The sequence below is a fragment of the Hippopotamus amphibius genome, chromosome 3 (assembly GCF_030028045.1).
Source record: "Hippopotamus amphibius kiboko isolate mHipAmp2 chromosome 3, mHipAmp2.hap2, whole genome shotgun sequence".
Classification (NCBI taxonomy): domain Eukaryota; kingdom Metazoa; phylum Chordata; class Mammalia; order Artiodactyla; family Hippopotamidae; genus Hippopotamus; species Hippopotamus amphibius.
The window spans coordinates 180569129-180594530 of NC_080188.1; the positions used below are offsets into that span (position 1 = coordinate 180569129).

The 25402-nt window shown below is 42.8% G+C and overlaps 1 protein-coding gene across 1 annotated transcript in view; it reads right to left on the reverse strand.

The window, feature by feature from the left end:
• Positions 1 to 4128: 4128 nt before the first annotated feature.
• Positions 4129 to 25402, reverse strand: part of MTARC2 (mitochondrial amidoxime reducing component 2) — a 36878-nt gene continuing 15604 nt past the window's right edge. Inside the window, exons 4-8 of the mRNA XM_057727605.1 lie at positions 24374 to 24514; positions 11340 to 11401; positions 11180 to 11251; positions 9873 to 10020; positions 4129 to 5381 (exon numbers count right to left, since the gene is read on the reverse strand). Coding sequence (XP_057583588.1) covers positions 9894 to 10020; positions 11180 to 11251; positions 11340 to 11401; positions 24374 to 24514 — 402 coding nt within the window. The 3' untranslated portion in view covers positions 4129 to 5381; positions 9873 to 9893. The remainder of the gene's footprint in view (positions 5382 to 9872; positions 10021 to 11179; positions 11252 to 11339; positions 11402 to 24373; positions 24515 to 25402) is intronic.

The window sequence follows — 25402 nt, forward strand, 5'->3', positions numbered from 1 at the left end:
CGCCCCCATGAGCGCTACCAAGTGACCACTTTATTTACGTATTTGTGGGTTGTTTATTGAACCTAAAATGAACAAAAAATATTCGCAGGTCAAAACATAGTTTTGAAATTAGAAATCAGGCAGCGGGCAGATCCCTCTCTTGGAGATAGTGGGGAGCCAGCGGGCACCACGTGGCCTTCGCAGTGTCCAGCTACCTTCAGCCACCCTCCCCATCTTTTGGCGAGTGGGAACTCTTAGGGTGGAGGCGTGCAACCCAGGCCTCAGGACCTGCAAGCCCAGGCTAGCGAGGAGTCAACGGCAGCTCAAAGCGGCCACGCGCCAGCAGAGACTGCTCTCTATGGGTCTTGAAGCTTGGTTGGCTCCTCCAAGCACAAAGCCTTAGAGGTGAAGCTGCCAGGAAATGTAACTAGGATGGTGGGTACTGACACAAGGTCTTGTGGCTTCTTTTAGGCAGTAGGGAATTTCACCCATCCTTGTAAGGCACTGACCTCAGGCACTTTCCACTTGGAAATTAGGCCAATTCAGCATCAGGGTCAGAGTGATTTACCAGCCTTAGGCTGTTTGCTGAGCCAGGTTGTTGAAGAGAAAATCATTCTGACATTTGTTAAAACCATAGGAAGACTTTAATCAAGACTACTGCTCCTCTAAGATAAGGAATAAGACAAGGATGCCCACTCTTGGCACTTTTATTCAACACAGTCCTAAAAGTCCTAGCCAGAGCAATCAGGCAAGAAAAAGAATAGAATGCATCCAAATCAGAAAGGAAAATAAACCTATCTCTGTTTGCAGATGACTTGATATTTTATACAGAAAATCCTAAAGATTCCACACAGGAAAAAAAAAACTGTTATAATAAATACATTTATTTATTGGAATTCACTGTAAGTTGCAGGACACGAACTCAATATACAAAAATCAGTTGCATGTCTATACACTAACAATGAACTAGCATTAAGAAAAGAATCTTATTTATAACTTATCAAAAAGAGTAAATTAGGAGTTAATTTAACCAAAGAGGTGAAAGATTTGTACTCTGAAAACTAAAACACATTGGAGAAGACACAAATAAATGGAAAGATAATCTGTGCTCATGGATTGGAAGAATTAATATTGTTAAAATGACCATACTAACTAAAGCAATCTGCAGATTTGATGGAATCCCTATCAAAATTCCATTGGTATTTTTCACAGAAATAGAAAAAACAATCCTAAAATTTGCTTGGAGCCACAATAGACCCCAAAGAACCAATGCAATCTTGAGAAAGAACAAAGTTTTTCATATCACACTTCTTGATTTCAAACTATATCATAAAGCTATAGTAATTAATATAATATAGTGTTGGCATAAAAATAGACACGTAGATCATTGGGATTGCTCAATTGAGAACCCAGAAATAAACACACATATCTGGTCAATTAATTTCAACAAAGCAGCCAATCATCTACAATGAGGAAAGGATAGGATAGTCTCTTCAATAAACTGTGTTAGGAAAAGTATGAAACAAACTTCTCCTCCCACCCTAACTTACACCATACACAAAAATCAATTCAGAATAGATTAGACTTGAATAAAACCTGAAACCACAAAACTCGTAGAAGAAAACATGGGCAGTAGGCTCCTTGACATCTGTCTTAACAATGATTTTTAGATTTAACACCAAAACCAAAGGCAACAAAAGCAAAAATACATACAAGGGATTACATCAAACTAAAAAGCTTCTGCACAGCAAAGGAAACCATTAACAAAATGAAAAGGCAACCTACGGAACGAGGGAAAATATTTTTAAATCCTATATCCGATGAGGGGTTAATATTTAAAATATCTAAAGAACACATACAACTCAACAGCAAAAAAAAAAAAAATCCAACTTTAAAAATGGGCAGAGGAACTAAACAGACATTTTTTCAGACATACATACAGATGGCCAACAGGTATATGAAAAGGTGCTCAACATCACTAATCATCAGGGAAATGCAAATCAAAACCACAATGAGATATCACCTTACACCTGTTAGAGTGGCTATTATCATGAAAACAAGAGAAAGTGAAGAAAAGGGAATCCTTGTGCACTGTTGGTGAGAATATAAATTGGTGCAGCCACTTCGAGAAAAAAATATGGAGGTTCCTAAAAACTTTTTACATAGGACTACCAAATGATCCAGCAATTCCACTTCTGGGTCTATATCTGAAAGAAGCAAAATCACTATCTTGAAAAGACATCTACACCCCAGGTTCACTGCAGCATTACTTACAATCACTAAGACATGGAAACAACCTAAGTGTCCATAGACTGATGAATGGAGAAAGAAGTTGTGGTGTATATATATGCAATGGGGTATTATTGCAGCATAAAAAAAGGAAATCCTACCATTTGCGATGATATGGATAGACTTCGAGTGCATTATACTAAGTGAAATATGGCAGACAAAGAAAGACAAATACAGTACGATTTCACTTATGACTGGAATCTAAAAAACCAAGCTCATGGATACAGAGAACAGATTGGTGGTTGCCAGACGTGGGGATGGGGTGGGCAAAATGGGTGAAGGTGGTCAATAAGTACAAACTTCCAGTTATAAGAAAAATAAGTCCTGGGGATGTAATGTACAGCATGGTGACCATACTTCACAATACTGTACTGTATATTTGAAAACTGCTAAGGTATTAGATCTTAAAAGTTCTCATCACAAGAAAAAATACTGTAACTAATGAGGTGATGGGTGTTTACCAAACTTATTGTGGTTTCACTTATGTATACACATCATTTCAGTTATATATACACATATCAAATCACTATGTTGTGCATCTTAAACTAATACAGTGTTGTATGTCAATTAGAAAAATAAAACTATTTTAATAGAGGTCATTACAGTAGGGTTCAGCTCTGAATACAGCAAAGACATCTGGGAATTTATAGCCAAGGAGCACAGTGAGGGGGTGAGTGGCTCAAAAATTACTAAGCAGAGACATCAAAGGTGGGGATTCTCTCAAAAACTGGGCTTAACAGGATTCTTGCTAAAACTGGGCTAGGCAGGTCTGACAAGACTAAAGCAAAGGTGGAGGCCCAGTGGAGGCCCAGTGGAGAAGAGGGCTCAGAGGAGCTTGAGTAAGGTTTGGCCAAGGAAAGAGCTGCTCTCAAGCCCTGCTCAGCACACAGGCCAGGATGGGACAAGACCTCGTCAAAATCATCCTTGCAGACGGAGAGTGTCTTACATCACCGAAGGGACAGTTTCCAAAGGACAGTAAGTCCTTTTTCCCCAGATGGCAACACATCTTGGGGCCTTTCAGTGCTGAGCAAAGATCTGTCCTTGGACATTGTTTCCCACCATAAATATTTAGGCCTAAACAGAGTATATCCGTCTTACTTTTTCTCTTCCTGCCCCAAGTTCCCTCTCCCTTCCAACTCCTGTGACATCCAGGAATTGTGTTCCGAGTACAGAGGTCAGTGCTGCTTCAGCCACGGGGGTTCATCAATGATCTCACCTCTTTCAGGAATGAGCTGGAGGAAGAAGGAGCTTGGATAAATCTGCCTTCCCCAGAAGAAAGGTTAACTGATGGTGATGTGTGCCATATGGCGAGGGGTGGGGCGAGGGAGGGGCGGACAGAGTGACCAGCAACACAGCACAGAACAGCCAGGACCTGAGCTCCACATTCTCCACAGGAAGGACGGCTACGGGGCACTAAATTTTGTGTATGCCTGTTTATCTCCACCACTAATTTCTCTTTGGAAACTTAAAAGGAAGGAAGTTTCTACTTTAATGGTTGACTTAAAAGTGAGCATGATTTTTCAATTTCATCATTTCCAAACTTCACCCAGGGATATAGCTAAATTAACACTTTTACCTCACAGGGTACTGGGAGTGGAGGTGAATTTCAGCCCCAGAACCCAGCAAAGGAGAGTGGAGAAGGAAGGAACAGCTGCTCCTCACAGGGCGCCGGGCAGTCCCCGGGCAGTCCCTGGCCATCACGACTATCTGTGCACCTTGCAATGGCCCCGCGCCCACCAGTGACAGGAGGTAACATCTATGGAATCCGACTGCATCTCTGCTAGTGTAGCAGAAAGGGTAAAGAACGATGAATGACCGTGACTGACGCTCTCATACAAAATGAGAAGAGCACTGGAAGCAGACTCAAATACCAGAGAAAAAAGTACAACTGAGAATCGTATTTATTAATATGAAAGTAACCACAAAATTAAAAGTGAGTTCATTCATTCACACATTACATCAGTGAGAAATCTTGTTTAGTTATACCAAAATAGTTCAAAAATTACTTGCCTCTAAAAACGTAGGTTCACGATTCTTTCCTCCTATTCCTACTCTCAAAATTCCATTCTCTTTCAAATCCCATTCTCTTCTTTATAATACTTGGAATGCATATTTGGTGTATCTGTCCGTTTCAATTACTTTTACATGGTTTCACAGAGGCATGATCAAATATAGAAACAAAGTCTACCGAACATTTTCCATGCTCAAATACAACTCCATTCTATAATGGTGGGGTCAAAACCACACGAGCAGAAAGTCAACAGGACTCAATAGCACTGTAAAAACCAACTAACAGGAATTTGTGCGTTAACATGTAAAGGCACATCAGGACACCTGCTGTTTCCCATTTTTCCTAAAACACAGAATGATAGGTAATGAAATATAAACATTCAAAACATTTTTATAGCTTTTTAGCTGATTCTTTAAACTTTCTCTTTTTTTTTTGCATTCTTTTTTTATATTATTTTCCATTATGGTTTATCACAGGATACTGAATGTAGTTCCCTGTGCTCTACAGCAGGACCTTGTTGTTTATCCATCCTATAGATAATACTTTGCATCTACTAATCCCAAACTCCCAGTCCATCCCTCTTCCTCCCCCCTCCCCCTGGCAAACACAAGTCTGTTCTCTATGTCTATGAGCCTGTTTCTGTTTTGTAGATAGGTTCATTTGTGCCATATTTTAGATTCCACACATAAGTGATATCATATGGTATTTGACTTTCTGTTTCTGACTTACTTCACTTAGTATGATAATCTCTAGTTGCATCCATGTTGCTGCACATGGCATTATTTCGGTCTTTAAACTTACTTTATTCATCGATATTAATGTCAGAGATTGGAGAAGTGTAGTAGCTACCGTAACATTCAAAATAATTTTATCAACAATTTCGTTTATTTTGAAAGTCTTCATTACCTAAAATCTATATACGTTCTTACTCCCAAATCACCTCTAATACTTTCCTTGCATGAACTCTGAGCATCTGTAACTCCAAAAAGAGATTCATCTCCAGGGTGAAGATGGTCACAGGGTGGGTGGGTAATAAGAATTTGCCCAGGTGGTGCTGCTGTGGTTGTTAAAATCCTGGTCAATGCCTCCCGGATGCTGAAACCTGAATAAATTGTAAGAATCTCTGATTATTTGGTGTTTTCTCTTACCAGTCACAAATAATTCAAACACACACAAACCAGACACTTATTGAGGTTAAAATGCAGGAAATATAAACTACGTCCTGCACCAAATTACCTTAGCAAAGGCCAGAGCCAGGGATCTCTCACATGACAGGTGGGGGTGCAGATGGGAAGAACCCTTGTGAAAGCCATTGGCCAGGATGCTAAAAAATATGCCTACACCCCGCGAGTCAATAATTCCACCTTTAGAAACCTAACTTATAGAAAAACAATTTTAAAATGCTCTGCATATAACGGTATATACTGGAATACTATTGATAACAAAATTGGACACAGTCCAAGTGTCAAATACTGCAAAATGGTGTTTTTAAAGTGTCACGTAATGTTATGAAACCATCAAAAATGACATTTTTAGTAGTTTGGAGGACTATGAAAGTACTGATGATACCTAGTTTGTAATTCACAGATATATATTCATAAGCTCATAGGTCATAGATATACATATATGTATGTGTGTACATAGATCACATGACATGTGGACAGGAAATGTTGCCTGTCCTTCCAGTAAACAAAGAACGTTGCCCACCATTCAGGTTCTACAAAGGTCAAGCCATCAGCAATGGCAGCTGCCCTCAGAGGGTGTGCCCTGAGGAGAATTCAGGATAGAGAAAAACAGGAAGCCTTCTGTGCTTTGGATACTGTCCCTAGATAGTTAAGGGGCAAAACTAAGGAATAATTTCAATGTGCCCAGATTCTTGCATCTTCCCATATGTAGAAAAGCACTAAAATCATTAACTTGAGATGTCTACTCTTTGTGATTAGCAGTCATCTTTTTTTTTAAGCTCTTTATTGGAATATATTTGCTTTACACTCTTGTACCAGCTTTTGAGGTACACCAAAGTGAATCAGCTGTATTTATACATATATCCCCATATCCCCTCCCTCCCGCGACTCCCCCCTCACCCTCCCTGTCCTGGCCTTCTAAGGTATCACCCATCATCAAGTTGATCTCCCTTTGTTATGCAGCAACTTCCCACTAGCTATCTATTTTACAGTTGGTAGTGTAAATATGTCTATTTCTCTCACTTCGTCCCAACTTCCCCTTCGCCCCCTACCCCAGCCCCGTGTCCTCAAGTCCATTCTCTACATCTGTAATTCTCTACATCTGTATCTCCACTCTTGCCCTGTCATTGGGTTCACCAGTACCATTTCTTCGGATTCCATATATATGAGTTAGCGTACGGTATTTGTTTTTCTCTTTTTAGCTTACTTCACTATGTTTGAGTCTCTAGGTCTATCCACCTCATTACATATAGTTCAATTTCATTCCTTTTTACGGCTGAGTACTATTCCATTGTATATATGTGCCACATCTTCTTTATCCATTCATCTGTTGATGGGCATTTAGGTTGCTTCCATGTCCTGGCTATTGTAAATAGTGCTGCAATGAACATTGTGGTACATGTTTCTTTTTGGATTATGGTTTTCTCTGGGTATATGCCCAGCAGTGGGATTACTGGGTCATATGGTAGTTCCATTTTTAGTTTTTTAAGGAATCTCCAAACTGTCGACTACATGTTGTTTTTTATTTTTCCCAGCAAAAAACATATATATCCTGGCTCCTCCCTTAACTCTCCAGAGCAGTTCCTCAGAGCTAGCTGAGAGGCCATCTTCCAGGCTACAATCCTCAGTAAGAATCCCGAATAAAACTGAACTCGCAACTTTTAGGTTGTGCATTTTCCTTCAGTCGACAGATACATATTTGTATAGATATAAATTACATATAATATATATCTACATTATATATGATATATATATAATCATACAGATCATGATATATCCTATAGATCATGGCTACCTTAAACAAACAAAAAGCCAACCAAAATAAAATTTACAATCAGTAACAATGGCTGATTTTTTTCTTCTTCATTTCCTATGTGTTCTAAATTTGCTGTGATGAACATGAATTGTGTTTCTAATGTAAAAGATAAAATTTTGTACAATTATATTTTAAATGAGTTAAAAAAAAACTCAAGTAACCCCGATGCAAGTATTAACAGCTATTTTTTTTAATGGCTTTAATCAACCTGTTGGATAAAGGAAACCCTCCAGAATCAGAAACCACAGCAGGCTCATGAAAAATGTAGAGGAGCAACTTTGTTATGTTTAAAGCCCAACAGAAATGCCCACCAGAGAGGAAGCCTCTCGGTGCCCCAGGGGGCGGGCAGCAGGGATGACGAGGCACCATGTTCTCCGGGTGGGACTCTGTAAGGGGCTGGCACTCACGGCAGAAGCAGGAGAGAGCCATCGGCAAGTGCTCAGGGTTTGGCAGGGGAGAGAGTGCTGATGAAAAAGCTGAAAGGGAGCTTAGGACCAAAGGGCAAACAACACTCATGCCATGCCAAGGATCTGGGCACTCCACACCGCCTCTGCACGCCCGTAACCTCCACCCCACTTACATCACATGCCGTCACCCCTGCCTGGCCTCTCCCCTCCCCTCTCACCCACCTCCAGTCCATCCCACACATGGATCTCAGGAAGATCTTCCAAAAGCACGTTGTGATCACGATTTAGAGGTACTTGTGCTTCACAGCTACTTGTACCGCAAACGAGCTTTTAAGAACCTATAGCAGGCTTCATGCCTCCTCTTAGTTGACCTATCGGATACTTCGCTTCTTGCCCCTGAAAATGCTGATTATCAAGTCTATCTCACGGAGACCCTAAAAGGATTACAGAAGACAACACTTTATCTTAGGCTCTTTAATATTCAAGGTCTCCTGGGAGCTGAGACAACTGGAAGTGGCTGAGTGTGAGTGATACACAGGTGTTCCTCTCGCCTCCATCCATTGCGACACAACAGGATCTGATTGAGGGGGGTTAAGACTGAGCAATACAGAGGACCCCTAAATGTTAAGATACCTCAGAGGCCACTGGGTCCTTCAAATGCAGACAACATGTGGAAGATATCGGCTCAGGCACTGACCCAGGTCCCGTCAACTATGGCTTGAACAGCAGGCACACAGGATCAGTTCCACTCAAGCTAGATGACACAGGCCTGGGTCCACTTTCCCTAGATGCTTTTAGAAATGCTAGGCACTTGGGAACTTCACAATTTTTTCTCTAGCACTTACTGTATTTCACCAAATCTAAGATACATCAATCCTGAGATACAGCATTATTTTGTGCACACTAAGGTTTTTTTTTAAAAGACACCCTGAAATGTTATTAGAAGCTTTCTGATTTAAGAGGTTTTAAAATGTGGGGGGGAAAGGCGTCACAGAACTAATGAAGTATGTAATATGTAACATGTACGTACGAGGTAATACAAAAGATGTGATATGGTTACGTACACGCCTGACCATAGCCGGTAGAAGGTTCTTTTTTGCCCAGCCTGTCTCATCTTTATATCCACTATGGCTTCTGAGACGGGGCCCCACTTGGAGTACTTGTTGCAATGATAGCAATAAAAACCATAGCTGATATTTATGGACCACTTTCCATGCCGTGCTGCGACTTCACATAAATCAACCCTCAAAGTAACTTTTATCGGTTGTTTTGGTGAGTACTATTTTTATTCCCATGTTGCAGGTAAGGGTACTGAGGTTTAGAGGGATAGAGGGATTAAATAACTCAACTGAGTCAGGAAAGGGAGCTGCTAGGATTACAAACCCAAGTCTACCTAAGGTTCCATCTGGACTTGTCTAAACCACTGTGCCATGCTGTCCTGAAGGATGGTCAGGCCAGAAGGTGAGAAAGCCAGGCCAGAATTAAAGAGAAGGATGGTCAAAAGTTTTGGAGATGAGGTGACTTTAGGATCAGGGTTATGGACTTTATGAGAAGAGTTACTTAAAAACTTCAACTTGAGGTCTTCCGACTGACTTTCCCATTCCCATAATGTGGGGAGTAGACATTATGCTCCGGCAGTCTGAATTTTATTTATCCCAATGCCCTCAAGGTGAGAGCACTGTTTTCTTACTTAAGGTTCAGAATCCAGACCTCTTGTTGCACTGATTTTTTTCAAACTTTAAATCATATTTTAAAAATACATTTGATAAAAAGCATTTGATTTAACATATTTCCCCCAAGCTGACTTTGAATAGTCTATACATGTCCCCATCACTTTTCTATCAGAGACAGAAGAAACAAATACAGAACTCTTGAGAATCGCTCACCTTCACTTTCTTATTCCTTCGTGATATTCCCTAATGAACTGGGACCCAAACCTGTCTTTCGCTGGGGCTCCTGCATCCACATTTTATAACTGGATGGGAAAGTGAGATGGGAGAAGGCTGGAGGAATACTGATTGCTGATGGGAATAAAAATAAAGGGCATTTTCCAGCTCCAAAGATCAGAACACAAACTGCTCATTCTCCTGAGAGCTAAAGCATCAAAACATAAAAACATCTCAACACAAGAAAATGTGGCCTTGGCTTCAAGGCACTGCGTTCCAGAAGCAAAGCTGGTCCTTTACCGTATCACCCCAGTGGATCTGTCACTGCACCATTTGGTACACGGGGTCACCAACTTTCAGGCTTCCGATTTTTTCCACCGAATAATAGATCCCAAAAAGTGGGGACGACTTGTAAATTGGCTTCTCAGAAGGATCACACAGGCGGTAGCTGAAAGAAGCAAAAATTCACCCTTAGGCACACAAAGGAAATTATCTAAGTGCTCTCAATGGAATCCAAGCATTCATTCTCAGGTTCTTTATAAATAAGCAGCAAGCCTTTTCTGAAATGTGGACAGAGAAATCTGGGCAACTCGTCAAACTGCAAATAATCCTGGTTTTTTTTAGAAGCATCCTGAGAGTCTAAACAGTTTTTCTATGGCTTTGATTTGAGCCCAAAAGAAAAAATTGTATGTGTTACTTAAAATAAATACTTTGTTTGCATGTGTACCTCCAACTTCACAACTCATGGAAGTAAATGCTCGTACAACCTCAAAATGGACCTGCCCTGAAAGTCAGGCTTTCCACCCCTCCTAGTTTATAAGCCCAAACCTGGGGTTCTTTGATGAACAAAACTGAAAACAGAGACGCAGTTGGCAAGTGGGCTGGACTATTGTTGAAGTTAATTTTTTAAAGTCTTGTCTAAAGAAAAAAATAATAACTTCACTGCATCTTAAAAATCAAAAAAAGCAGAATTATAAGTCTGAAGGCTTCAAGAAATAACTTCCTCTCAAACTTAAACCCATTAGAAACAAATAAAAAACAGAGGAAAAGGGAAACAAAAGAGAATACATCTCCCCAAAACGTTAAATTAGGTTTAAAAACATTCTATAATGAGAACTAAAGTCAGCCAAAATTTTTAAATAACAACCAAAAAAAAAGAAGAAGGAAAAGAAAACACCCAGGCACAAAAGAAGCTCCTGGATAAACAAACTCTGACAACTCACTCCATTCCTTTTTTTCAAGATTTTCATTACACAACTCAACTATTCTCATATTCCTTGATATTGTTTCTATACAAAAAATGTGAGTTGCAATAAAAATAAAATGACTGGAGGTCTTAATTTGGAAATACACATGTAAAGGTTATTAAAAACTGATGTGAGAGAGATGAAAATTTAAAAATGTAGGATTATACAATTAAAAATTTGTCCAAAGCACCAGAAGATCCATCCAGAAAAAAAGAGAAAGCCACAAGTACTCACGTACATTAACCAACAGATACAAAGCAAGCAGAAGGCAGAAAGGTGTCCAGACAGAGCGCCTACAGCTATAAGCAGTTCAAAGGATGGGAGTATTATAAAAATACACTGGATATGCTGATGTTCTACCTCTTCAGGGTTTCCAGCGGCTCCTTCCTGTCAATCACTCCGGTATCTGGGTCCACCGTGGTCATAATGCACCTGTCACATGATAACAAAGGGTTAGGGGACAGTTAAGAACCAATGAGCATGGCAAGCCCCAGAGGTCCAATCTCAAGAGAGTCCTTACCTGGGACAAGCCAAAATCCTTTTCATTTCTACGTTGCCAATGAGGAGTTCACCCCAGGTGTCCTAGGAGAAAAGGAAAAGGTATCTTTTGAATTAAGGCATCATCGGTCTTTACAGCAGTTTATTCTTCGGCTGGTCCAATGAAGCTAGCAGAAGAAAGCTGTGCAAGAGGATGCCACGAAGTATCCCCAAAAGGGATTCAAAGGGAGGCAGCGTGTTGGGATGCAGCTCTTGACTGGGTCTCAGAAGCCTGCCTCTGTCAGCACAACAAAAATAGATCTTCTCTAGGGGGCAGTTTGCCATGAGAACCATAGAGCAACTCCAGGTCAAGCAAATGATGTATAACGAGAAGCAGACAGCTTGCAAGACTGCCCACTCTTTCTTCTAAAGCCTAAGCTACAGTGGAAGCCAGGTTACAAACCGATGGTCCTTTGATGCGTGGGACGTGACCCAAGAAAAGTCAGTTAGAAGATTCACTCATCCGGCACCTCCACCTCCACAGAGCAGCAGCCTGTCCCAGGCCCTGGGCCATCACAGCCACCGACCCTGCTTTGCTTTCTCATCCTTGAACCCTGGTAGGTCTTGCCAATGTCTGCCTTGGGGCTTGCATGAAACCTCACGACTTTGAGGGAAGTACTATTAGGGTCCCCCCTCTTTTTGTGACCACACCTTGTGGCATGTGCCATTCCCCAACCAGGAACCTGTACCCCCTGCACTGGAAGTGCGGAGTCAACCACTAGACCACCTGGGAAGTCCCATGGTCCCCATTTTACATAAAGACACAGAGACCGAGAGAGATTACAAAATTTTCTGAGTCATAGCAGCTACATTTGAGAATCCTTCTGACTCTGAAGGCAGGACTTTTAACCACCCACTCTTTCTTTTTTTTAGAATTTTGTTTGTTTGTTTGTTTGTTTTGGCCGAAACAGGTGACTTGCGGAATCTCACTGTTTCCAGACCAGGGATTGAACCCAGGCCATAGCAGTGAAAGCCCAAAATCCTAACCACATGGCCACCAGGGAACTCCCAACCACTCAGCTTTTAACTATGTCAATCTATCTATCTATTTACACACACACACACACACACACACACACACACACACACACACACACACACAGGTTATATAGATTACATTATATATACATATATACACATTCATATATACATGGGTATATGTGTGTATATGTGTGTGTGTGTGTGTGTATATATATATATATATATATATATATATATATATATGAGGAGGCTATGTTACAGGCCTCTCCTGCTATCAGGAAAACCATCTGCAAAACTTGAACTTCACAGGACAATTCTTTGTCCAGTCCTCTGGGGGAGAGATGGGAGGCATAGGGAGATGGGGCCTCACCAGGCTTCTTAAACCAACAGTATCTATTAATTGGTGCAAAAAAAAAAAAAAAAGTCCCTTGAAAAATTGTTTCCTGATCTCAAACCAAGTGAGGTTTTTGGAGACCATGGGTCTAAGGGATTTGGTGAGAAACCAGCCTCCACGTGCGGCGATGAGGCGTCTATTCCTTTCACCTGGTGGCTCACGCCCCCGCGGACAGGGGAGAAGCCCGTCTGTCCCTGCAGGAGGCAGGGCAGAGCAGGGACTGGGGCCTCGCATGTAACATTCCCCCTCGCCGCTGATGACCAGGCTCCAATCATGCTAGGGTCCTCTTTCAGGGGTGCGCTAACCCCCCAGGGCCAATAGGGGTGACTCAGCAACCGCACAAAAGGAAGTCCGGTACCTAACTGGGTCTTCCCAACTCAGAATCTCCGCGGGATATGACTGAGGTAAAGAGGTCTCTGTGGTTCCCAACCACCATTTATGAAACTGCTTCTGTGCAGAAATAAACTCCGAGTTCCAAACAACTAGTTGAGAGGTGAACTACATAACCCTTGTAAAAGGCAAAGCCACATTATGTAAAATGGAATCTCTATATTCTAACCAGGACTTTTCACAAGCAATGTTCAAGCGCAAAACTGCAAGGCAGCCGCAGCGCCTGGCTCACCTCCTGGAAGAAGGTCACCTCTCGTGGGGTAGGACCAGTAGGAACACACCTGCTTCGGGAAGGGATGGGTCTTCCTGGCTGGAAGAGGCTAAAAAGTCTGGACGCGCATCGCCACACGAGGGCGCTGCGGCCACAGGAACGTGAGCGCATCTGGCAGCCAGGGCCAAACCCCCGGCTACCCCCTCAGCTTTCCATGTACCTTCCAGTTCAATTTCTTTTTTACAAGTGCTGATGAATTTCATATTCCAAAGCTACATACCTGTGGAAAGTCGGCCTCGTGACTATGACATGAAGCAGGAAGTCTGAAAAGTTCAGTCAGGTTTCCTAGTTTAACGAGACATTTAATGTCCTCTTAGCACTATAACACAACTGCAGTACCCAGTCTAGAATAACAAATTGCCCGTTTTCATAAGAATTGTATGAAGCCCCCAAAATGCCAGTTCTAATCACCTCCTAAAATATTACTCAGCTTATATAATAACATCACCCATCCTGATCTGATCATTGTCAGCATTTTGGTGTAAAGCATTATTTGCAGTTTTTAAAAAAAATGTAAAAAAAAAAAATGTACTAAGCAAATTAAATTTAAGTGCAATTATTAATTATATTATTAGGGGAAAATAATAATGCATTTTAAATTATTGAAAAATAAATTTAAATTAAATTAATAATACAGGAAATTAAATTTTCCATTACATTCTACTAGACACCACAGGTGTCTTCCCTAAACACAGAAACAGCTCCAAGAGCGTACCGCTCCCCCTGCTGGTAAGCAGCCTCTCTGCAGTCTGGCAAAATCCATGCCATTTAGAGTGAAAAGAAAACACGGAGTTTTTGAGATGGAAGAAGAAAGGAAAGGAAGAGAGCAGGGAGAAAGGGAAAAGTACTATACATAAAGGGCTCAATTCTGTGGAATAATCCTGAGAATTTACTATTATTTTACAGGCACCCTGTAAGCACTAAATTAAGACCACATGGTTCCCTTTCACAAGCGGCATCCAGAGAAAGATGTAAAAGAAGGGTTTGGGGTGGCTATGGAGGGACACACAGAACAGCACAGGGGAGGGGGTGTGCTTTTTGCAGCCCTTCACTGGAGTGCACGCGGGCATGTGCCCAGCGAAGAACTAAAGGTACAACAGGAGATTAATCTGTCTCCCTCACCATATGGCTATACACATGCCACGTACATATATTTAGAGAGAGGGAATAGATATATAGAGAGGATATATATCCATCATTCTCTACATATGTTATGGTTCTCTCTATATATATGATTATATATGTATATACGTATGGCTATACATACACACATATACATATATACGTGGATATACACATATATTTGGAGAGAGGAAACAGATATGTATAGAGAGAATATATATCTATATATTCCATCTTTTCCTCTATATAGAGAAAGACAGAGAGAAGAGAGCACCAGGTGAGACTGGAGGCCCAGGTGAACTCTTGAAAACCAACTAACCATAGACAGACAAGACATCTGAGAGGAAGAAGGAAAGGCAGAAGGCAAAAGCCTGAGTGGATCTGCTGTTCAATGAGCTATGAAAGAAATTCTCCTAAAGAGCAGAGATCAGGTCAGCATTTCTAATCAGACCAACAGCTGCAGAGCCTTTGGGCACCTACACCTTAAGCCCCACTCACCTACCACCACCTGAGCCCTTCTCCTCCCAAATCTCAGTCACATGATCGGTCCTTCCCTTTCCCTGCTCCTGACTCTCTAATGGCTACTCATCAGTTCATTATATTGTGTCATACATACAATTGGTAGAAACTGTTTTAAGCAATGTTGGGATAAATTGAAGGAATGAATAAGTAAATAAACAAAATTGTTGCTTAAAAATCTTTAGCAGTTTTTTCTGGCTTGGTATCAATGATCCAGACAAGATTACAGTAGGTCCAGAAAGTCATCTACTAGAAGCTGGCTAAATACATGCGAAATTATTGTTTGGGCATTAGAAAGGAGGCTGTGAATCGACATGTATTAACAATGAATAATGTTCAAGATGTTGCTGAGTGATAGACACCTAGATAGATATACTACATATAGGATGATTCCATCTATGTAAAAACATCTGTATAAATACCTATGTGGATATATTTATAGCAATATATTTGGAAGGCTCCTCAAGTTTAAACAATATTATTTGCTTTTTATAATAAATATTTTTGCTTTATTCTTTATAAGAATTATAATCCCAACAACACATTTTAAAAAATCATTTTAGTCTAGAAAGTGTCTCAGATTCTTTCCGACGACAAATACACGGTGTCTTTTCCAACACCAATGCTGCAGTTCTCCGACACAAACTACTGTCCAACAATTTAACTCAATTCTGACATTAACTGCCCTGAGTTAGCAGATCCCAGGGGTTCAGGGCTCCGTCCCACAAGACTGCCCCCACTTCAGATGCCAACTGCAAGTCCCAGGTCTCCCATACTTCTGACCAACCAGCTACAAAATCAAGGGTTCCTATGACCCTCTCCGGGGTTCCATATTTTGCTAGAAGAGCTCACAGAACTCAGGCAAGTAAGTGCTTTACTATTACCAGTTTATTATAAAGAATACAACTCAGGAACAGTCAAATGGAAGAGATGCAGAGGACGACGTATGGAGGAAGGGCACGGAGCGTCCACATCCTCTCCAAATGCACCACCCTCCTAGCACCCAATGTGTCAGCAACCAGGGAGCTCCCCAAACCCCATCGTTTAGGGAGTTTATGGTGGTTTCATTACTTAGGCGTGACTGCTTAAATAGTTGATTAAATCACTGAACTCAACCTCCAGCCCCTCTCCCCTCCCTGGAAGTCTGGGGTGGCACTGAAAGTTCCAATCCTGTAATCATGTCTTGGTCTTCCTGGTGACCAGCCTCCCTCCTGAAGCTATCTACCCGCCTCCCCCATCCTGATGCTCACCTCATTACCATAAACTTAGCTGTGATTGACAGGGGTTTGTTATTAATAACAAAAAATGATCCTATCACCCCTGTTAGGAAATTTCAAGGGCTTTAGGAGCTGTGCAGGAACTCATGACGAAGACCAAATAGATGTTTCCCATTACACAGCACAGTTATGCTATCTCAGACCAAGATCTGTTTTTCTATTTTTAAGGTACACAAGCAAAATAATATTCCTTCATGACCTATTCTGATCCCCCTACAAAGAAACCCTGTGGCATTCTTCCTACAACTAGATCCCTGCACACACGCATACCCTGCACTGAGTGCTCCTTTCTCTGGGCATCTGTGAGTGCAGTTATGTTTCTCAGCTGTTCCAGAACCGCAACCCTTCACCTACTGAGCCCTACGTGCAGCTTCGTCCTGAGACCCTTGTAGGAGGACACAGTGAGGTCATTTGGTAATCGTAGCATCCATCTCAGAGATTAGCACCCAGGAAGCCCTCAATAAACGTTTGTTGCCAACGTGAATATTCCAGAATCTTGGTTATGATATGAACCTGCAGGAAACGTTTCCTTAGCTGAAATAGCTGAAATAAAACTACCTCATGGCCAAACTTCCTTCACAGACCAACTAACGCAGGATACCATACACTGAGAATCACCAACTTAGATGAGACGCGACTTTTCACTTATCCGGTAGGTAAAGATTGTAGGCATCAATGCTGGCAGGAGTACAAGAAGAAGGGCATACTTCCAGTCAGCTTGTGGGAACATAGATTGGTACAGGGTTTCTGCAAAGCAATTTTGCAATATATACGGAAAGCCTTTAAAACGCTGATTCAGCATTTCTGAAGAGTAGATTTAGAAATGTAGACAAACACTGTTTTACAGACCTGTTCATTATTTACGTAAGGGGAAATGGAAAACAGCCTAAATGCCCAAATATACAGGAATGGCTAAATAAGTTATTGCATGAATTAATATGGAACCAGGAAAACTACGCTATTGAGGAGTTTATAGAGATGTGTTTGTGATGCACCTTTAAGTGAAAATGGTGGAATTCAAATGTACCTATACAATAGCAAACAAACAATATTGGAAACACAATAAAATGTTATTGTTGGCTACTTTTTGACAGTAGGATGGTGAAGAATTTTTACTCCTTTAAATTTTTCGGTATTTTTCTAACTGTACACAGAGGATGTGGCACTTTAAAAAATTACTTTTATCATCAGAGAAAAATTAACTGTTTCTTAAAAAGATTCTTGAATTAAATCATTAAGAAGCTCTCTACATCTCTGCAGCCCTAGTTCCAGAGGCCCTCGAGGCTTTCTCATGACCCCGTGTTTGAGCAACACTGTGTAAAGAAGTAACACTCTTTATCCTCCCAGTGGCTGGTGTATGTTCCTACAGCATTACGGGACAGACATTTCTGTTAACCTAAATGCATGATAAATGTGCCAGGAGGAATCTCCTCTTTGGAGGCACTTGGACTTAGAAAATTCAGGCAGGAGGGAAGGACTTAAGGCTTTCTTCCCAAAGCTGGATAAAGCCAGCAAAGCTAGCTTCCGTTCCCTGGGGGTCGCCTACTTGTAGGAACACCAGTAACAGGCTACAAAAAGGGAAAGAAGAGACCTTGAGATGTGGCTCTTTCTCTCTCTCTGATGCATATTCACTGAGTAGGATACTTCGTGGGGCTGATGTGGCTGAATGTGTCCCATCCACACACCAGGTTTCTCTCAGGGAGGTTGGAGTCACGAGGATTCCACTGCTTCGTGGACATGAGATCCTAGTCTCCCCTCGGGGTTCAGCTTCTGACTGAGATTCTGGGGGCCCCATACCTGCCAACAGCAGAGTCTGGGAGAGGCAGCCAGCGGCCCCGATTCCCAAAGGCAGCCCTGGGCTGCACTGGGCTGCTCTTCAGCACCTTGGTCCAGGTGTGTGAATCACAGCCCTCTGGAGGACACTGAGGGAAAGGGTTGGGTGTGTGTGGGTCCATCCAATGACTCCTACCTACCTCTTTACCTCAGCATCTGTATTCAACAGGCTCATCTCTAGAATTGCTTTGTAAAGCAAATGGCCACTCAGTCATAATGTTCAAATGTGTATGTCTGGGCAATCATACCTGCTCAGTGAGAATACCCACTTATGCCCATGAAAAGTAACATATTTAGAGGAGGGTAAGATATGATGAACACAGTTAAATGGTCAAATCCCTGCCCCTTGTCGAATTCAGTTCAACAAGGTCTCATACTCAAAAGCTTGTGCATTCAGGACCAAGAATAAATGAGAAAAGCACAGTGAGGCAAGTCTTGAGAAATAGACCTCATGAGACTGTTAGAAAGACTAAATGTGTTTGTTCACTTATTTTAAAAAAGTTGGAATATTGTATGTGCAACATAAGTGTTTGTTTTAAAAAAGCCAACTAACATATATCCAGAAAAACTCTAACTAGAAAAGATACATGCACCCCAATGTTCATTGCAGCACTATTTACAATAGCCAAGACATGGAAACTACCTAAGTGTACACTGACTGGTGAATGGATAAAGAAGATGTGGTACATGTATACAATGGAACATTATTCAGCCATAAAAAGGGATGAAATAATGCCATCTGTAGCAACATGGATGGACCCAGAGATTATCATACTAAGTGAAGTAAGTCAGACAGAGAAAGACACATATCATATGATATCACTTAAATGTAGAATCTAAACTATGATACAAACCAACTTATTTACAAAACAGAAATAAACTCACAGATATAGAAAACAAACTTATGATTACCAAAGGGGAAAGGGAAGGAGGGATAAATTAGGAATTTGGAATTAACATATACACTACTATACATGAGACAGATAAACAACAAGGTCTACTCTATAGCACAGGGAACTATATTCAATATCTTATAATAAACTATAATGCAAAAGAACATGAAAAAGAATATATATATACACATATATATGTGTATAACTGAATCACTTTGATGTACACCAGAAACTAACACAATATTGTAATCAGTTTATACTTCAATTTAAAACAAACCAACAAACAGGTCATGTCAGAGAGGGGGTCTGAGAGACCTTTGTGATAAAGTGCCTTTTTGCCTACACACACACACACACACACACACACACACACACACACACACATACACACATTAACAGAAGAAAAAGGCCATAGGAATTGTATGACTCTAGGGCTGCAAAGAACCTTTAAAATCCTTTAGTAAAACCTGCCCACTTTAACATCAGAAAACGATGCTCAGGGAGGTTAGGGTCAAGCTCACAGAGACAGAAGGACCACGTGGCCCTCCTGGTCTCCAGCCACATACACCGCCTGCTGGTGACCGCCTTGCTCCCAAGGAAAACCCCAGGCCAGGGGGTCTCTGCCCTGGCTCATGCCAGAGTCACCAGGGGGCTAAAAGCTCCTCTGCCCAGACTGCTACTGGGACCCAGGATGGGGATCGTTCCAGTGAGGGAACCGCAGCCCAGGCTGATCTCAGCGCATTCCCTCCTACTCTAAGTCCACCAGTCTTCCTGCCTCAGGCTTTCCAGGGGTGTTTCATGTACCACATGGATGCAACGAGATGGAAAAGGCTCCAGGAGGCTGTATGGAATCGCACAGAAGCATTCTCCTCTTCTCTCCGTGATATGAGAGGGGCTGAAGCTCTCTAGGGTGGGGCCCCACCTGCTTCTGCTCCCTCTTTCTCAGCCCGTAAAAGTCTCTGTGGCAAATATTTCAAGTTACTGAGATGGAAACAAAAAAGCAAATGTATAAGGAGATTTCCTTACGTAAAGGCACTAACTCCATTGACAAATTCTTCAAGAATGTGAATGTATTACTGCTCCCTGCACCCAAGACTCCTGTCTCCCATGTGTTCACCATGTTGGCTTTTCTAAATCAGGACTAATTTGCCTGAGGTCCTTGCTTGAGGCCCTAGCAAAGTGGGGATGTCAGAGAAGCTCCCCAGACAAGCACAGGGACCCCTTCCTTGAAAGGCATGCCGTAAAGGGACGAGGGGAGCCCCTGCCGTCCACCACGCGTGTACAACACCGAGTGAACCCTAAGGTCAACTATGGACTTTGGGTGATTAAGATGTCAGTATAGGTCCATCCTTGGTAAAAAAAAAAAAAAAAGTGTCTCTCTAGTGAGTGATTTTTTTGTTTGTTTGTTTGTTTTTGGCTGCATTGGGTCTTCGTTGCCGTGCGTGGGCTTTCTCTAGTTGCGGCAGGTGGGGGCTACTCTTCATTGCGGTACACGGGCTTCTCATGGTGGTGGCTTCTCTTGTTGCAGAGCACAGGCTCTAGGCACGTGGGCTTCAGTAGTTGTGGCTCTCGGGCTTAGTTGCTCCCTGGCATGTGGGATCTTCCCGGACCAGGGATCAAACCTGTGTCCCCTGCACTGGCAGGCAGATTCTTAACCACTGCACCACCGGGAAGTCCCATGAGTGATGTTGCTAATGGGGGAGGCTACGTGTGGGGGCTGGGTGTATATGGGAAATGGTCAACTAGAGATAAGAAGCATTGGTCAATTTTATTATTTTTAAACTTCATTGCTCCACATTCCCAGAATTCAAACACACCACACTGGCCCAAAGGAAGCCACCTTTTAAAATCTGCTTAATAGTCTGAGTTACATGGAAAAAGTACAAAGTGCTTTGGGTCACAAAGAGTAAACATTGCACAACGCATCCTCCTATCGCTCTAGGATTTTGCAATAAATAATGGCCTGGATTTTTGCACCACGCTTAGGTTTGCTATATTTTTTATTATTAGTTGGTCTTTGAAATATTTATGTGCACTATCATTTCACTGTTTAATAAGATTAATATTTAATGGTAATATTTTAACAGAGTCCCATGAATTGGAAGGGTTATAGTTGTGTGATGGTGCCAGGTAGACAAGTTAATGCATCAGGCCCTTAACCCTCGGGCTTCTTAATTTAAGGGAGAATAAATCAGCAACATTAGCATCACTTTATAGTAAAGACTTTTTGATGCACATTTCCAGAGGACTCTTCTATTCAACTAAGAGTATTCTACTTTATGTACTATTTCTGTAAGCCCATCACAATGCAGGAATAAAACAACAAATGGGCTTGGGAGCACAAGGTCACTTAACATTTTTTTAATTGAAAAAAAAAAAAAAATTCCATCCACTCAAACTGCCTAAGAGAAATACAGTTAGGGTTACATCAGCCTTAGGTTCAGTTTAACAGGTTAGAGGCGAGCAAAAATTCTTAGTTGGCAAGTTTTAGCAAAGCAAAAGTTCTTTTTTTTTAAGTAGGCTTAAGACTAACCCTTATTTCCAATAATCTTTTTTTAAATAAATTTATTTATTATTATTTATTTATTTATTGGTTGTGTTGGGTCTTCATTGCTGCGCGCAGGCTTTCTCTAGTTGTGGTGAGTGGGGGCTGCTCTTCATTGTGGTGTGTGGGCTTTTTATTGCAGTGGTTTCTCTTGTTGCAGAGCACAGGCTCTAGGCAAGCAGGCTTCAATAGTTGCGGCATGTGGGCTCAGTAGTTGTGGCTCCCGGGCTCTAGAGTGCAGGCTCAGTAGTTGTGGTGCACAGGCTTAGTTGCTCCCTGGCATGTGGGATCTTCCCAGGCCAGAGATCAAACCGGTGTCCCCTGCATTGGCAGGTGGATTCTCAACCACTGCACCACCAGGGAAGTCCCAGCAAAAACTCTTTAGCCAGGAATGGGATTATCTTTTCTTCTTATTCCTCTGGTTCAAGATCTTAAACTGAAACTAATATATTCAGTGGAGACAAATCAAGAAAAATTGTACTCCCTGAAAGAAAGTCTCTCAGAAAAGAAGGGGCAGTTGCAGGAGTCCTGTGCAAGAATTTTTGCTTCATGGACTAATTTCTAATCAGTTCTTAGCAACATGCATTATTAACACTGAGTCTAATTTCATTCGGTGTTTCACAAGTGTCTAATGACTCCATATTTCTGTACCCTCTGTTCATCAGCACGGGAAAGGAGAGCAGGGGAGAAACAGGCAGGTTTACTGGGAATTCTGCCAACGAGGCTTGAGCCCCAGGCCCCAGACTCTTTCGAGACCCTGCACTTAATTTGGGTTTCGTTCTTTTCTTTTCTTAAAGAGCCCCCTCAAATTTTATCTACTTCAGATCACACCAAATCTGATTAGGTTTCAGGTAAGGCCAGCCAATCTCCCTCTAGGGTTGAAGCATGGCACTGGTCTTTCTGCCTCAGTTTCCCTGCCTTTCCATGGACCTTCTAGAGAGTTGCCAGAGTAATATTGCACTGGTCCACTGTGGACGGTCGCTAATATTTGTTGGATGAGTGCAAGTCATAGTTACTTCAATTACACTCCTGGGTTCATTACCAGCTCCTGCATATCCACAACAAAAAATCCAAACCCCTCGGCATGCTGGCCTCCAGGCAGCTCCGGGTCTAGCCTCCTTCTGCCACTTCTCCTTAACCCCCGGTGTCGCTATGATTCTGAAATGCTCCCAGGCACCCTGCATGTCACGGCCTGTCATGCTTTTAGGCCTTCCAACTGGTGGCCTCCCTTCCCCACCATGACCCTCGCTGCCCCTCGCCAGCACACAACACAACTGCACAGCATGGCTTCTGGATAGCCAGATCTGACCCCTCTCTGCCCCCACACCTCCCTTCTCCAGGCAGATTTAGATGCCTCTATTTCTAAGCATCCTTGACACCTGCTAAGTATGTGCACTGAAGCCCTCCTCACGCTGGGCTGTCATTGCCTCCTGGCCATTCCTCTCCTATCCAGAAATTCTGAAGGGCAGCGTCTGTATCTTTTCATCTCTGTATCCAGGGCTCTTATTATGGGCTACAGTGCCTGGTCCATGATAGATCATCAATTAAAAAAACATTTTTAACAAATGTAAAGAGGAATTACAGAAATTAGGTAACAAATGACAGGATAATATTAACAAGCAGACGACTTCTGTACACATTGCTATTTTTTCAGTATCGAGTAATATGAAGTATCTCCATGTACAAGGATTTACACTAGCCTCCATGCAAAGATTTATCCTAACAGGCAACCTTTACCAGCAAACAGGGGCACATTTCACTCACACAAAAAAAATGTGTGGTCACCCCGGGGAGCAAAAAATTGAGAAGGTATTCAAGCGCCTCTCCTCTCAGAGTTAACTACTTGGAATCTCTAGATGGGAACCATGACCTCCACTCCTCAGAAGCTGGAGTTGTTGCAAGCCTTGGGTTCTAATCCACAGCCACCACTTCCACGCCTGACAAGTTGTGTAACATCTGCAAGCTTCTGTTTCCTTATTAAAAAGGAGAAAACAGTACAGACTTCACAGCATCCTAAGGAACAAATTAAGTAATCTGCATGAAGCCATTCACTGGTGCTGTGCCCGGCACCCAGTAAACACCCAACCAATGGTATTGGTTGCTGTTACTTCCAGTGCTTATAAAGTTGAGCTGAATCCTAATGTTTAACATGATTCTTGGTGCTTCTTATTACAGAGCAACACCCAGCTACATGTATTTCATGTACAGATTGCAGGTTACAACTGAGTTCAGATGTGGTTGTCCTTTTAGGGCTACAAGGGGGCTGAGTCTTTGGAGGGCGGAAATTTCTAGTTTCAACCACGTAGGGGAGCATATGGGTCCTCTGGGAGAGAACTCAGGCCACAGTGTGGAATATCCCCAGGTCCCGGTTCTCAGACAGATCTTTTGTATCTCCCGGCCACCACTTTGGGGTCTGGGACTTCCAAAAATTGTAAATCTTTGAGCACTCCTGGATGCTACAGGAAAGGGAGAGATGGCTCTTCTCGTCATCTTTTCTTTCCCCCTTTAGTTATCTCTGAGCTATCAGTATACATTCTAGCCTAGTCCCAGACTTGCTACAGTTTGGAGTTCTCACAGCTTGCTTTGGGGCTTGAGCACTAAAAAGGGGTGAACAGCACCCCCCTGAGGCCAGCGAGGTGATGACGGCAGCAATAAGTGAACAAGTCCACACAAGGTGAAGGTGATTCTTGGAGGAGGAGAGTCTCCCCCAGCTGCCAGCCTCGGGGGGTCTGACTTGGCACTGAGTAAGGAGCACATCTGGGCGTCAAGCATAAAAGCCGTGAGCCACTTACCTCCTCAAAAGCGCTGCAGCCTGCCACCACGATATTTGGCCTGAAATTGTCCATTTTCACTTTCTTCTCCAGCCTGGTGTTCAGATCTGCCAGGGAGGCTTCCGAGAGGATCATCACGGGGCTGCAGTCCGGGTAGGCCACCTGCACCAAGGACACAGCACGATCACGGCTCGCGGCGCGTGGAAGGGCTTACACCAACTGCACAACTAAGCAAAATCCAGGAGCAAAACCACCTGAGTGCAGAAGGGGAGAGTGGGGTTCAGGAAGGAGGGGTGACACTGCGGGCTTGGAAACGGCCAAGTCCGCGTTCCTGCCCCCCGGGGTGCAGGTGAGGCTCCCCATCCACACGCTGAAAGCAGCAGCCAGGGTTCAGGCCCAGTGTTAGCCTCCAGCCTCATCTCTTGTTCCTCACTCCGGCCCCCGGCCACGTCATCAACACCATCAGACAGGCGAAGGGTCTGCTGTCAATCCGCTGTACTCTAGCCATGGTTTCCTTTAGCGGCAGCATTCACTCACACGCATTTATTAAGCGCTGACTATGTATCAGGCACTGTTCTAGGTGGGGAAATAGTGAACATGGCAGATAAAAACCCCTGCATTCAAGGAGCCTGTAGTTCAGGGGTTGTGGGGAGAGACTCCCCGAGGTGCATTTTGAACCTCATCTCACTTGTGGAATGAAAGGCTTTGGTTTGTGGGCGACAGCTGACTCAGGGGTAGGTGCCTGCTCAGCCCCGGAAACAATCACACCCCACTGACTGTGAAGGGAGGGCTTGAAGAAAGTCTGTTTCTGTGGATTTAGTCCCAAGCAAACCTCACTTGTGCCTCCCAGCCCGTCCTCGCCTGAGTCCCATCTCCCTGGGAGTCACCCCTGGCTCCTCCCTCCACAGTTTCTCCCATATTCTACCCTCCACGCATCCTGCAGAGCCCACCAGGCTCTCATCCACTTCCCTCTCTATCCCCACTACCTGCCCAGGTAGCACCCTCAGTACCACTCCCCTGGACCATTACTACACTTTCCTAACTGGGGCC